Source organism: Eurosta solidaginis, chromosome 1 (assembly GCF_040869045.1).
Source record: "Eurosta solidaginis isolate ZX-2024a chromosome 1, ASM4086904v1, whole genome shotgun sequence".
Lineage (NCBI taxonomy): Eukaryota > Metazoa > Arthropoda > Insecta > Diptera > Tephritidae > Eurosta > Eurosta solidaginis.
Window position 1 is genome coordinate 102,839,277 of NC_090319.1, and position 15,095 is coordinate 102,854,371.

Genomic DNA, 15,095 nt, shown 5'->3' on the forward strand with positions numbered 1-15,095 from the left:
CTGGGCATTTATCGAAATAAGACGTTGCAGCCTACATGTGGAAAAGGATGACTTTTGCCGAATATCTCAATAGTGCTTGCGGAGAAGATTTCTTATGTGCTTTGGAGGAAGGTCCTCTTCATGCCTAAGTGGCTAAAGATTGAATAGAAACTAATTGTTTATCATCTCGTTTTAGTCTTTTATGGGGAATCTTACCACGTTAAGGGATAAGTGATGTTCTGGTGACAAACGAAACATTCCGTGGGAGTTCTGGGCTCAGTAGTTTGACACGCCTGCAGCTTCCTCGATTATGTTTCTTTTAAGCTCTGCTACCATGTTGGAGACGCATAACACACACGCGACTCGCCATTTACTTTGCAAAAAGTAACGGGCATTTGTTTGTGTTTGCTCTAAGTCCTGCCAGCGAAGAACTTGAGAATTTTCTTGCGGATCTGAACTTTAGGTACAATTGCGGCAGCGTGCTTGCCAAAATACAGATCATTATCGAACCTCACTCCCGTAATCCCTCCACGTGATCACCAAGCCAATATTAACGTGTTGTGATCGACTGTTCTGTAGTGGTTCAATCTGTTTAGATATTTGTGAGTTAATGGCATTTTGCACAGGGGCGGCGACATAATTATCTGAAGCCATGCTGGTGGTTGGAAGTTGAAGGTTTGCGGGGAAATGGGGAAGAAGGTTGGCTTCAAGCAGCTTGGCGTGACGGTGTCGGTGATGATAACAGGAGACGCACTATGTTTATGTTGTATGTTGGCCTGCCGTCTGGCTTTTTTAACCGTCTCACAAAGTAACGCCCTCTCGCAAAAGTTGCGGCCTCTATTGGAAAATTGTTCCTGATTCTCGGAACCCTTCATAGTCAGCCCACTTTGCTTTTTTGAAATTGATGAAAGTGTGGCCTGCAGAGGTAATGACTAGTAAAAGATTCCTCCAGCGAAAGGAGTGGACTCTTACTATATTCCATATGTTGGGCCGCACGGAACTCCCTTGGTATGATACCGCTGGGCATTCCTGTGTCTGCAAATAATGATAGTACTCCTACCTTTGCAAGAGAATGATTGGCAGGCTGGAGGGAGATAAAAGTCCTAATGCCACAACCTCGGAAGGTCTGTCTAGTCAAATTTTGCAATTGAGCAATTGTGTAAAGTTGCTAACAGCTCACCTCACGTGTTGTAAGCCTATGAACGGCATCTGGATTCAAAACAATCCAAACTGCCTTATTTTGTCTTGTCCAAACTGCCCTTTTAGGCTTAAGGATAATGAGATGGATGAGCATTATCTAAGTCCTCGGGATAAATACATTATGAGTAGAGCACCTGGCTCTTTGACATTTACTGCAGCGTCTTCTATGCGAATCACCGCTTTAAATGATGCAGAAGATGAGATGCTATATGCCAAAATAACTGTTAGGGAATTTACTCATATAGTCAGGTGGCCATCAAATCGGAGTGCAGAGACAGTGCTTGACTTCACTTTCAGTGGCATTTAACTACTTTTTGATAACAATACTTCCGGGGCATAAGGATGTCTCTGGCACCTGTCTGGTTGATCTTTTGGCCCGGACAGTCATTGGCGAAGTGGACATGTCTGCTATTGTGGTTATTCTGGTTATTAGGGATAACAATCTATCTTCCATAGTTATGGGAGTGTTAACAGGGAACTGCCTAAGGCTACGTGACACGCTGTATAAAGGACGATGAGAGGAATCGTCAAATCACGCTCAACTATAAAGCTTTTACGAGGACGGAGCATAAATATGTCGGTCGGGACGTACTTGATTCTCCGTACGAAATTTCTAAGATCGACGGTCACTTTGCTGTTGCCAGGCAGAGATTTGCTAAATAACTGGAGGCCCGTTTCGCCCTTAGAACATGTGGTCTGCACAAAAGTGTTCGAGTGAACTGTCCCTTAACTGGAGAGCTGCCATTCACCATTCTAACCTAATCTAACCAATACGTAACTTAATTGTAAACGACCACTTGTACCATCATCTGATGGCGATCAGACGCCACCGATTTAATACTCTAGCTACTACAAGTTTTCGTCTTCCCACATTAGCTCAGCACCAAACGGGTGTCAAGTCGCTACCTAGAGAATGCTTGAAAACGAACGACCGGAAGGAGTAAGCAGCTTCACCCGCAAGACTTTTCTGTGTGCGTGTAGTTTTACACACAAATTTTTTTTTAACTAATATTCCATCTTTTGACTCTGCGTCAAATATTATTGTTGTTGTTGTAGCGATAAGGGCACATCACGAAGTGATGGTTCTTTGCCGTATATAGATCGCGTACGTTCCGATAACAAGCACCATTAATGTACTAGCCTGACTATTTCGGGAACGATTTAGTATGACCACATGAAATCTTCTAGGCCGTACCGCCCTCTCACCCCCTAGATCCATCAGCCTGGGCTGATAATGAAATGGGCCTCTCCACGGGTAGATGAAAGAGTTGCGCTACACAATGATTGCATCTATTTGGTATTTTAGTTGCCTCTTACGACAGGCATACCTGCCGCGGGTATATTTTAAGACCCTAACCCGCAGGGGGAATATGCGTCAAATCGATGTATTTCGTTAAATAAATTATTAATTTATTACAAATCGACTCCTAAGCGGTATATCACCCCATTCCTGGCTGCCAGTTCTAAAATGCTCTGCCTCAAAATTTATTTCAAAAACGCCATATCTCACATCGAAATTCATTGCATTTATGCTTAAAAAATTCTGTTTTTTATAACAACTTCAGAAGCAGGACGATCTCAAAACAAATACTGAAATTCTGAAATTAAAAGTTTTAGTTCAAACCGCAAACTAGTGGCTACGATAAAAACCTATTTATTGTATTTCATATTTCACAAATTTGTCTAAAAATTTCGATACAAAACTAACTAAGAAATCAACATTAAGAATGATCAATGACCAAAACCGATGTAGCGATTTCGCTAACGATTAAGCTCTCTGACACTGCTTGCAGAAGTATAAACGAAACGAATTGAAATTGAAACAATGATAAATGCTGAGCGCGATCAAACGACCAACAAACCAAGAAGCTTCAGCATAAAAGCAACGAATGCTTAATGCATGTGCATGTGTGCACTTAGGTTTATGTATGTGTGTGTGTATTCAACGCGTGAAAGCATTTCCAAGACGGGGACGAGCAGTCAAGCAAGCGAAAGCCAACAACAACCACGACATGAATTAGTAGAAGTTTTGTGGCTGGTAACAAGATCGGTAGAAGCAGTCACAGTGAGAGCAACAGCAGCAAGCAGCAACAACATAAGAAGCAGAAGAAGAAGAAGAAGCAACATCAAGCACAACAGGCAATTGCAACAGAAAAATAGACACAACGAAATGGGGAAAAAGTTTTTGCGGCTTGGCTTAGCAGTTTGAGGGATAAGCGTTGGTTTCACTTCAGCACGCCGCACAGACGTTCCCAGTTGCTCGACGTTGATGTTACGTTGCTTCGAAAGACGCGGAGAATGTTCAGTTCGATTTAGGAGTTTTCTGGAGGCTGCTACAATTTTGTGTTGGCATATTATTGACTTCTTTATGGAAGTATTGAATCATAAACAAGCGATTGTGAAAAACAATTTAAAGTAAAAAAACGATAAAAAAAAACAAAAGAACAAAAAACAAATTGCTTTTAGCAGAAAAAGCATGCAAAATCCTATGAGGGATCATAGTTGTATATAACTAACGGTTGCGATTGAAACTAAAATTGAATGTGAAACTAAATAAAAGAAGTAAGAACAAGAAACTATTTGGAAGTTAAGAGTTTAAAATATAATCTAAAAACATATTAAACGAAATAAAAAAAAAAAACATTTTTTTAAATGCAGTGAGATGTAAAACCTGAAAAAAATATTAAAATTAAAAAATAATTTCAAAACTTTTCTGAAATTTTATGCAGTTGACATACATGCTTTGAAACTGTGCGTGAGAAATTTTAAAACAAACAAACAATATTTCTATTAAAATGTCTCTGACTTGAGTTTCGCTGGCGATGCTCGCCGCCATTAAAGTGAAATATACAGAAAAGTAAAATACAACAAAAAATCTAATAGAAATCAGCCATCAAATTCCGTACTGCATACTTAAGTGCGTATATGTGCATGTGTGTATGTGTCTATTTAGCTTACAAATACCATTACAAACGTTGTACAACACCAAAGACAACGGTCATTATAACAACCAACTACTCGTCGTACCAGCACCAACATCAATACAATTATAATCACAACAGCAACAACAACACCAACAGCAACAAGCCAGTAAACGAAAAGTGAAAGTGTGAATTCTGTTGTCGGCTGAAAACTGTTCACTTTGCTTTCTACGGAACAAAATCTAAATTATAGAAAAGCAAATAAATTCAAACAAAAAAAAAAAAAAAATCAGAAAAAAGAGATAAAAAGTAGTAATAAAAATTCTATACAAAAAAGTAAAATTTCAAATAAAATAAAGAACTTTCGAAAAATAACAAAAAAAGCATCCTAGAATCAACTGCCGCTACATCAACCGCACGGCGCAACAACCAAATCACCACTTCTTCTTTAGCCGATCACAAATAAAGCCGACCGCTTGCATTTAATAAACTGAACATTACAATTCACTTCACTTTGTTATTTTTGTCCGTTAGCAATCATTGCATCAAAATTCAAAACAAACAGCATCCATGGATATGGCCGCCAATGAAATTATGGCCGCCAACGAGATTATGGCGCCCAATGTCAATGCCAATTGCCAATATTCGACACGATATTGCTGTAAGTACAAATACAATAATTTTGTATTAAAACAAAAAGTAGATAAAAAAAATTGGACAAATAAGGACTAACAAGATGTTATTTAGCATATATGTAATACTCTTATATTGCTAACAGAAAATGCTCGCAATGTGTTTTGAATTCGAAATCAAAAGAAGACAGCCTATCAAATTTTTGTGATTGTAGCAGCATAAGTGTGACAAGAAAATTTTTAAATTTTGGTACATTCGATTATTGAAAACAAAAACAAAAAAGTTTAAACAGCAATATATCGGCACTCTGATGTTTGGGAATGTACCTAGCCTTTTGTAGCAATATAGGAGTATTACATATATGTTATTTAGTATTATTAAGGTTAATAAGAAAAATAAATTTGTACCTCCTTTAGTACCTCATTTATTATTTTGATCGGATAGCGGTTGGTTTTACAGGTATAAAGGAATCGGGATAGATATAGACTTCCATATATCAAAATCATCAGTATCGAAAAAAAATTTGATTGAGCCATGTCCGTCCGTCCATCCGTTAACACGATAACTTGAGTAAATTTTGAGGTATTTTGATGAAATTTGGTATGTAAGTTTCTCATCTCAGATCGCCATTTAAAACGAACGATATCGTACTATAACCACGCCCACTTTTTCGATATAGAAAATTTCAAAAAACCGAAAAAGTGCGATAATTCATTACCAAAGACGGATAAAGCGTTGAAATTTGGTAGGTGAGTTGAACTTATGACGCAGAATAGAGAACTAATAAAATTTTGGACAATGGGCGTGGCACCTCCCACTTTTAAAAGAAGGTAATTTAAAAGTTTTGCAAGCTGAAATTTGGCAGGAACGTTACTCCTATTACTATATGTATGCTTAATAAAAATTAGCAAAATCGGAGAACGACCACGCCCACCTTAAAAAAAAATTTTTTAAGTCAAATTTTAACAAAAAATTTAATATCTTTACAGTATATAAGTAAATTACGCCAACATTCGACTCAAGTAATGATATGGTGCAACAAAATACAAAAATAAAAGAAAATTTCAAAATGGGCCTGGCTCCGCCCTTTTTCATTTAATTTGTCTAGAGCACTTTTAAAGCCATAAGTCGAACACAAATTTACCAATCGTTGTGAAATTTGGTAGGGGCTTAGATTCTAGAACGATAACAGTTTTTTGTGAAAAAGGGCGAAATCGGTTGAAGTCACGCCCAGTTTTTATACACAGGCGACCGTCGGTCCTTCCGCTCGGCCGTTAACACGATAACTTGAGCAAAAATCGATATATCTTTACTAAACTCTGTTCACGCACTTATCTGAACTCACTTTGTATTGGTGCAAAAAATGGCCGAAATCCGACTATGACCACACCCACTTTTTCGATATCGAAAATTACGAAAAACGAAAAAAATGCCATAATTCTATACCAAATACGAAAAAAGGGATAAAACATGGTAATTTGATTGTTTTCTTGACACAAAATATAACTTTGGAAAAAAACTTTGTAAAATGTGTGTGACACCTACCATATTAAGTAGAATGAAATGAAAAAGTTCTGCAGGGCGAAATAAAAAACCCTTGAAATCTTGGCAAGAATGCTGTTCGTGATATTACATATATAAATAAATTAGCGGTAGCCGACAGATGATGTTCTGGGTCGCCCATGTCGAAAATGCCTTCACATATAAAACTAAGGGCCACTCCCTTTAAAAATACTCATTAACACTTTTCATTTGATTCCCATATCGTACAAACATATTCTAGAGTCGGCCCTGGTCCACCTTTATGGCGATATCTCGAAAAGGCGTCCACCTATAGAACTAATGCCCACTCCCTTTAAAAATACTCATTAACACTTTTCATTTGATTCCCATATCGTACAAACAAATTCTAGAGTCACCTTTATGGTGATATCCCTAAATGGAGTCCACCCATAAAACTATGGCCTACTCCCTCTTAGAATACTCCTTAATACATTCCATTTGATACACATGTCATACAAACACATTCCAGGGTTACCCAAGGTTCATTTTCCTACATGTTGATTTTCCCTTATTTTGTCTCCATAGCTCTCAGCTGAGTATGTAATGTTCGAACTTAGCCTTCCTTACTTGTTTTTTTAAGAATCTTTTTTAGGAAATTAACAAGGAACGAATTTTGAGAGAGGGCCCTTTAAAATTGGCAGCTAAGATAGGATATTAACTGTTATAAGGTGTGCAAAAATAAAAAATGTTTTTTTCCTTTTGGTGTAATGAAAATATTGTCTCCCAAAAATGGCTTGTAAAACTTTCAGCTTTATTTTTTTGTAATAGTTAGAGATGCCTCAACACGATTTCAGTTTTTTTCATACAAATCGTGTGGAGAACTTTTAATTTTTTATAAAAATTATATCAGAGCTCTCACCGTCAGTATCCAAATCACTAGCTATATATATTCTTATAGGCAATTGAAAGGTCTGCAAAAATATTCAAAAAGACTTGTTTGCTAAATCGACTCGTTTGGTAGTTTTACGAAGTTTAAATTTAACCTCAAATTGTATGAGATTCCCCACACAATTTTTATGGAGTCTAAAGGCTCACTAAAATAAAAATCTGCAAATTTTAAAGGCAGAAAAAAATTTTTTTTCTAAATTTCGATGTTGCTTTAACCGAGGGTTGAACCCATGATCTTCGGTGTGGTAGGCGGAGCACGCTACCACCACACCACGGCGGCCGCCGTTGATATATAATACTTTTTTCATGACGTTGAAAAGGGGCGGAACTATTCGAAAAAAATATTTATAATTCGAGTTGGTAGAATTTTGGATAGGAAGAGACTGAACTGGAGTGTGATAGCGAGAGAAGTAGTGAGAGTGAATGAGGTGGAAGGAGGGTAAAAGCCATAGATGAACACGAGAAGGTTACGAATGAGGACGAATTATTAGAGGACTAAGGCGTATACTCAGAAAAAAAACACCCAAAATGAGTAAAAACATTTCCAAAAAAATTTTCTTTTAATTGAGGAAAATTTTAATGTAATTTGGAAGAATTTCTAATTTTTCTATAAAAGTTTTCATTGTTTTAAGTGACCAGTAAAAGTTTTGAAGCTTTAAAAAAAAACGCCCCATGTGTTTTTGAAAAATATACAAATATTCTGCAATCGGGAGCTCTTAAAAAGGGGCTTTTTTTAATTTTCTAACACAGGGTATTTGGGCAGCCAAGCAGCCACTATGGCAATAATCTCTTGTACCACAACATTTAAAAGTGTAATGGAGTGTAAGCATTCCCTGAAAAGATTTGGGAGAGGAAGAAACAAGCATCTTAATTGGGTCCAGGGCATATAGGAATAGATGGGAATGAGCAAGCGGATAAGCGATCTAAACAGAGCGCATTCCTTGAAGCTTTTTCCTTAGACGTTCCAATCAAATAGTGCGAAATTAAAAGAAAGCGAGAGTTGTACACAATCAACCAACCAGAATAGGCGTGGAACCAAGCGCTGGGCTACAGTGTAGATGATCAAAGTTACTTTATCATTGAAAAGAGGAGACTGTGGGCTTATGATGGGTATTCTGACTGGGCACTGCCTTTTGGCGTCACATGCTTTTAAATTAGGCCTTACCTGTAATAGCAGACGTAGAAATTGCGGGTTAAAGAAGGAAAATGTCGAGCACCTTTGTGCTTGTGCCGTGCGCTCATCAGGATAAAACTGCAGGTATTAAGAGTAATACAGCTATCATATCTTTTAGTATTTGCCAAGAGTGCGGAGGTATTTTGTAACATAAGTGCTGGTTTCTGATAAAGCTTTTCAGTTTGGTAGCTTAGCAAACTTCTGATAGCATTATGGACTCATCCATTCTATGGAAGATACTCACGGATCAGCCAGTTCCACCTTAACTAACCCAACTATCACTCCGGGACATATTTAAAATGTCTCAATCAAAGATTGACTAATCTCCTCGTAGTTACACTTTCGGTCTCACAAGGTTTTTATTAATTAGCCTTTGGTCCGCATTCTCTAATTTATATCATATACACAATATTTTATGAATTAAGCGGGGGGTGTCCTTATTGCTTTAAATGTATGAAAACATTTATTTGAAGCAATTTTTTAATTTTAGATTTTTCCCAAATAATTAAATAAACAATATTTTATGTTTTTAGAAATTTTAGTTTAAGAAAAAATTAACAAAGATAACTTAACATATCTTAGCATAAGATTACATAAAACATCATAACGGAAAATAAAGTTAAATAACATTGAATTAACCATTGCTTTACATAACATGACATACCAAGGGCGTTTATCTTTTCAATAGCATCACGACAACGCCCATGGGTCTCTAGGCAGATACTTTCTTTCCAAAGGTGGCGCAACATCCCTTATGGTACTAGTTTTTTGGAGCTCCCTAAATCTCTTAGATTGAAGGGAGCATGTGTGAGCGCTGACTGTTTCGTAACAAACTTCTCGATGGCAAACTTTCCTTCGCACTTTCTTTGCTGCACAGATGAGTCTGCGATTCTCGACTGCTAAAGACTGAAGTAAGGGAGATTGCGAACATCTTACACACTGATGCTCTGCATACTGAGAAAGAAAAAGTATACAGTTTCTGAAAAAAACTAAAAAATATTTCATGAAAATCCGCTATGCATGACATAATTTCCTTTAAAACTTTTTTTTTATTACCACAAGCAAACCTTTCACCCTCGCGCTGCCCGATGCATCCTTCACAAATTTGTATGCACATGTATATATACATATATCTATATACATAGACACAACCACAATCACACACTACTAAAGCGATTTTCACAGAAGGCTCTTGAAATTCAATCAAGTGTATGCGAGAAGAAATGAAAGCTAACCGACAAGTCTGTCCCAACTACACGCTTAGCAATCGCACAGTACCACAATCAATCTGATATATTGTACAACAACAAAAAACAACAACCACATTTTCCCAATAAGAGCTATGTACCATTCATTCAGCCTTTCAGACACCCGGCACTTGCTATGAATTTCAAGAAATTTTTCCGAAAAATTACCAACTTGTCGACGACGGCTGTGTCATTTATCTTACGACTTGAAAAACACACCAAATACATAAAAACATGCATAATGGCATCCATACAAAATATACAAGTTAATATGGTAAAAGTATCATAAGTATGTTTGCAGCAAGGAAACGGGTATGAATGCTCTTAAGTGAATGAGTCTGCAACTCCAAGTCGAGTTTAGAGGCAGTTTCACTTGGCAGCAGCCCAAGACACAACACAGTAAACGCAGCGAAAGCAGTCTTTTCCCGTCAGGTCGTTGAAAGCTTACTACCATAACGATAACGATAGCAACAACAAAAAACTTAAACAAAAACACAAACAAAAATAAAAACACAATAACAACATGGAAACTAACCTCCAGTGCACTTTTTGAAACTTTGTTTTTTTGTTGAATTTATTTTATGTAAATTTTTTATTTTGTTATTAGATCTCGAGTTGTTTTTGTTTTGGGAAATTTTCCTTTTTTCATACGAACAGTCAGAGTAAGATCAATGCGCACAGTTGAATGACTGCTTTGGTAGCTTAGGCAGTTTAGTGGAAGCAGTTTTGGTCTGGCAGGAGAAGAGATGGAGAGACGAAGAGCGCTTTAATCGATGGTTGCCTTGACTGAGCTTTTTGGTTGTATAAAAACGTCTGGTGACATCTAAGTTGTTGGCGATATATTAAGATTTTTTTTTTTATATCTTTATTTTGGCATCTTTGTGTTGCTTTTGTATTTGTCCTGTTTAGATTTTCTTTTTATTATTAAACGTTTTTTTTTTGTGTAGGTAATTTGACATACTTTTTGAGTCAGTCTATTTCGTTGTCTTTTTAATTTATTATTTTATATTATAAAGGGGAATGTATTCCAAGTTCAGAGGCTGTAATTTGAAAGCAGTCAAGGAAGTTTATTTGCCATGAACAGAGATGACAAAAATTAATTTTAACTCATTTATTCTTTCAATGATTAATTGGAAGTTCAAACAGTTTATTTCAAGACTTTAATACTTTCTCGCTATTTCTTCTTTCTCCTTTCATCTTTTCTCCCGTTTTCTCTATACAAATTTGTAGTAATACGCCTCCTAAACATAACAAAGATGATTGAGTTGAATGTGTTCTTAGGTTAGGTTAAACTGGCAAGTCCGTGTGAACCTCACATAGATTGAAAGAGCTGCAAAAAGTGTTGCAAAAAGTTCGCTCAACGACCAAAATGGAAAACTTTATCATTAACAAGTTATAAAATACCTCCCCCACCCTCTAGCCAAATACTAGAACCCTTCTAAGATCTTTGGTTTTAGATGCTTCTAGATCTGATAGCACTCCTAATAGCTGGAGTCTTAGCCTCGCGGGCACATGGCACGAGCTTAAAACTTACTCGATCGTTTTCCTCATCAAACTCGCATGTCCTACATCTGCTATCAGTGGCAAAGATCAATTTAAAAGCATGTTACGCTAGAAGGCAGTGTTCAGTCAGAATACGCATTGGGTTGGGTCGATTTGCATGGACGAAATTTAACCTATAACGCGCCATCGATTTTTCGATAGGATTTGGGCTCAGGAAAAAAAGTTCCACTACGCATACCCAAAAATAATAATTTTCGAGTCTGCGAAAAAAGTCGATTTTCGACCAAAATTCTTCTAAATCTCCATAAAAGAAATTTTGTTTCAAAAATCCGCATTTACCAATTTTGCATTTGCAAAAAAATGCATAAAAAATTGAAAAAAATCGATGAAATTTCGCAGGCTCGAAAATTATTTTTTTGGGTATGCGTGGTGGAACTTTTTTTCCTGAGCCCAAATCCTATCGAAAAATTACTATAAGTTTGTAAGACATGCACATGATCTTCTATGATGTTTCTTGCCTTCTTTTAATACCAACATCATCTTTGAATGTCTCCGATACAAGCTTCGAGGGATGCCCTAGTTCACCCGCTATTCACATATGTATATCCTGGGACCCAATATAGATGCTTCGCCCTATCCCGATTTTAGATGTCGTGCTATGTGGTTTACACAGTGGCGCTTTAAACTATTCTTTCCCAGGGTTTCTACGACTTTAGTCACGGCTACTACATCTGCCTAAAGTACGCTACAGTGATCTGGTAGCTTATAAGATCTGTTTATTTCTGGACTAGCACAGTATACCGCGGATCCTGCTCCTTTCAGAACTTTGGAACCAACGGTATTTCGATACAGGTGAATTTCAAGCGGCCTTCCTTTTGTGGCTCTAAGAGATCCGTTAAAATTCAGGTAGGGAATTAAGTGGTTTGTTCGTCCAATATTTTATGACGATATGCTACTATGGTCGCAGGGCTTGCACTCATATAAATATGTTTTTAAGATAAAGGATATTCTGAGTGAACGTGTAATTATGCCAATGGAATTAAAATCAATTCCCAATAATTCTCTTTTAAGAACGAACTGAAGTCAGTGAATTTATTCCGCAACCCGAAAGAGAATTAACATTAATCGACTTTAAGACTCTTTCACACTGCTTCACAAGTTACTGATTTGATGCCGGCATGTTATAAAATCTTTTCTTTTCAGAAAGTTATCGATGTGGTATCAAAAATTTTTCGATATGTCATCGAAAAAATATCAGTAACATCCATGCGTTGCCAATTTGATATCAGCGTGTTATCGATTTGCTATCGGAAATGTATCGACTCTTAATCTTAAAGTATTCGACTACTTATCCAAAGTTATCGACATGTTATCAAAGAAGTTATCGATTTGTTATCGAATATTTATCTATAATTTTATCGACTTGTAATCGGAAAGGTAACGATTTTTTATCGGAATCTTAGCAATTTGTTTTCGGGGCGTTATCGATTTGCTGTGGGCGACTCATTGGTTTGTTATAAAACATATACAGATAAAACTTCTATGCATATCATTGATACATCCGTAATCTGTTGATAACAAGACGATAATAAACAAGAAGCTGATAACTCAGCGATAACAAGGAAATTACCTTGGCAGTCGAAAGTTATTAGTTAGAGCGCAGCTTGGTTCAAGTAATCGCCATAGCGTTAATGTTAAAGCTCCTCAGTAAATAAACTCTCAGAATTTTTTGAGATGTCGCTAAACTAAAATTGTGTTACATTCGCTAATCGACAGAAGACGTTATTGGGTCAGAAACGCTGTCAAACTTATTCTAATTCAAAAACTGCGAGTTTTTTTCAAGTTTTCGTGCAAGTTAACAGGTCGTGTTCTTTTTCTTCCGGAAAAAATTGTTAGGCAAATCGACAACTTTAATGACTGCCACCGAACTGGTACTTAATGCAAAGTGGGACAGTTTAAGCCACATTTTGACTAACAGTGCTGAAGGCGGAGCTATATGCATTTACCCGTTAGAAAGATAGCCATAGGCAGTAAAAGTGAATCTCTCTGATAATGCCCGTAGGAGTACAAATGGGATCTGTAAAATAGATACCGTAAGGTCATAGAAAAGAGTAAAAAAGGCATGTCCGACAGTACCCGTAAAGAAATAAAAATGACCGGTCCCACACTACACGCTCAGGCATAATCAGGTACAGTTGGTATCTCCATATTAAAAAAATTAATTAATGTAAGGCACGATGACGACCGAAGAGATCTAAGGCCGAGCTTCTCTTCCAATTTGCCTCTTGCTCCTCTTGATTTTCCCTACAAATTGGTCGGACGGGACTTACATGTTTTATCCCGACACCGAACGCCATCTGCAAGGCAGATGAGTTTTCACTGAAAGCTTTTCATGGCAGAAATACACTGGGAACGCTTGCCAAACACTGCCGAGGGGCGACCCCGCTTAGAAAAATTGTTTTCTAATTGAAAAACCTTATTTATAAAATTTTTGATGTTGCATACGATGTGGTAGGCGGAGCACGCTACAATCACACCACGGTGGCCGCCATATTACATGCAAAAAAAACTGATCACTCCAAACCACATAACGAGATCAAAATAGCCGAATACTCTTTAAAACTCATCCCGTATTCAGCCTAATCGCTTTCTTTGCAGGGTAAAATGACTATTTTAGAAATACCTGCAAGCGAACTAGTTAAGAACGCATATCAAAGACCCGCAAAGAGGGAAATTTCCATTTCGTAGGACGTCACAATGTTAAATGTACCAGTTCAAAACACAAAGAGGGGACAGAATTAGAACTAATACCGTCTATTAATGTGTTAATTCTTCGCTCGTTCTGATTTCCTGCAGGGTATGTCTGCGATTTTCTACCTTAAGTCTTTTGATTGGTATTTTCATAAGCTAAGCAAGCTGGTTATATTTAAAATAAGAAGTAAAGCTGCAACAAGGTTTCTGACTGCATAGGGTGCCCCACCTGTTGGCCATTGATCATGCAATTAGAGCCATGTTTGACACCTTGAGGTTGAGCCTTCTATTGAAAGGTACTCACGTTAAAGCATATTGATAAAATCAAGAGTACAAATTAGGAACAAGCTCTCAGTATCTCTTTAAAAATCTCAGGTAGCCAGCAATATTGCATCAAAATATTCTGATACTCGCAGAGATTATTCTCCAGTACAGTTTCTCTAAACGTAACGAGCTGAAGCGATTGAAAGTATTCCAAACATTCCCTTACCTGAACATAAGCCAATTATGAAAAGGTGCACTTTTTGATACTGAGAGACTACATATCCCAGAAATGAAAGTGATGTTTAGCATTTTCGTATGCAAGACACTACTTACCCTATAACTTGGGTAAGATTTAGTTTTAAAGGTTTCAGAAACTGCAAGCCCGAGATCATTTACGAGATGCAGATGAAACTTTCTGGACTTTATGCCAGCAAACGCAAGTAATTTCCTCCCTATTCCAATTTTTAATTCGTGCCTTTCCGGTACAAAGCTTTAAGTTTATCTCACATGCTCGTACTATGCAAGTAGACATCTATCTGAAGGCATGGATCCACTCGTATTTCTTTATATACGTCAGTGTGTATGTATTTTACAAACTTTACTGTTATTTTTCTTTTACTCTACAATTTTCTCTCTTCCCTTCTGACTTAGTAATAAACGATACGAATATTAATAGGTGAAAGTTGTTGCTGACAAAAGCAACATTGCTGCTGGTGCTAATTTTTTTTACTTGTATTGTGCTTCGCTGTTGTTGTTGTTATTTCTTTAGTTTTTACTATTCTTTTTTGTATAAGCACTTTTCTGTTGACTTATTTCTTCATTGCAGTGCCAATGCAATGGTTTTGCTTCTTTCACGAAGAGCTTTTGTTGTCTTTGCTTTGTGTTTTAATTTATTTATATACATATATGAAATTTGTTTGTGAGTGCACATACATACACACATATATTAAGCTTATATAAAAATAATTAATA

General features: G+C 36.9%; 1 protein-coding gene across 1 annotated transcript in view; it reads left to right on the forward strand.

Moving 5' to 3' along the window:
- Positions 1–3,343: 3,343 nt before the first annotated feature.
- The window catches only part of LOC137236619 (uncharacterized), an 81,158-nt gene continuing 69,406 nt past the window's right edge, over positions 3,344–15,095 (forward strand). Inside the window, exon 1 of the mRNA XM_067759438.1 lies at positions 3,344–4,761. Within this exon, the coding sequence (XP_067615539.1) occupies positions 4,671–4,761 (91 nt within the window). The 5' untranslated portion in view covers positions 3,344–4,670. The remainder of the gene's footprint in view (positions 4,762–15,095) is intronic.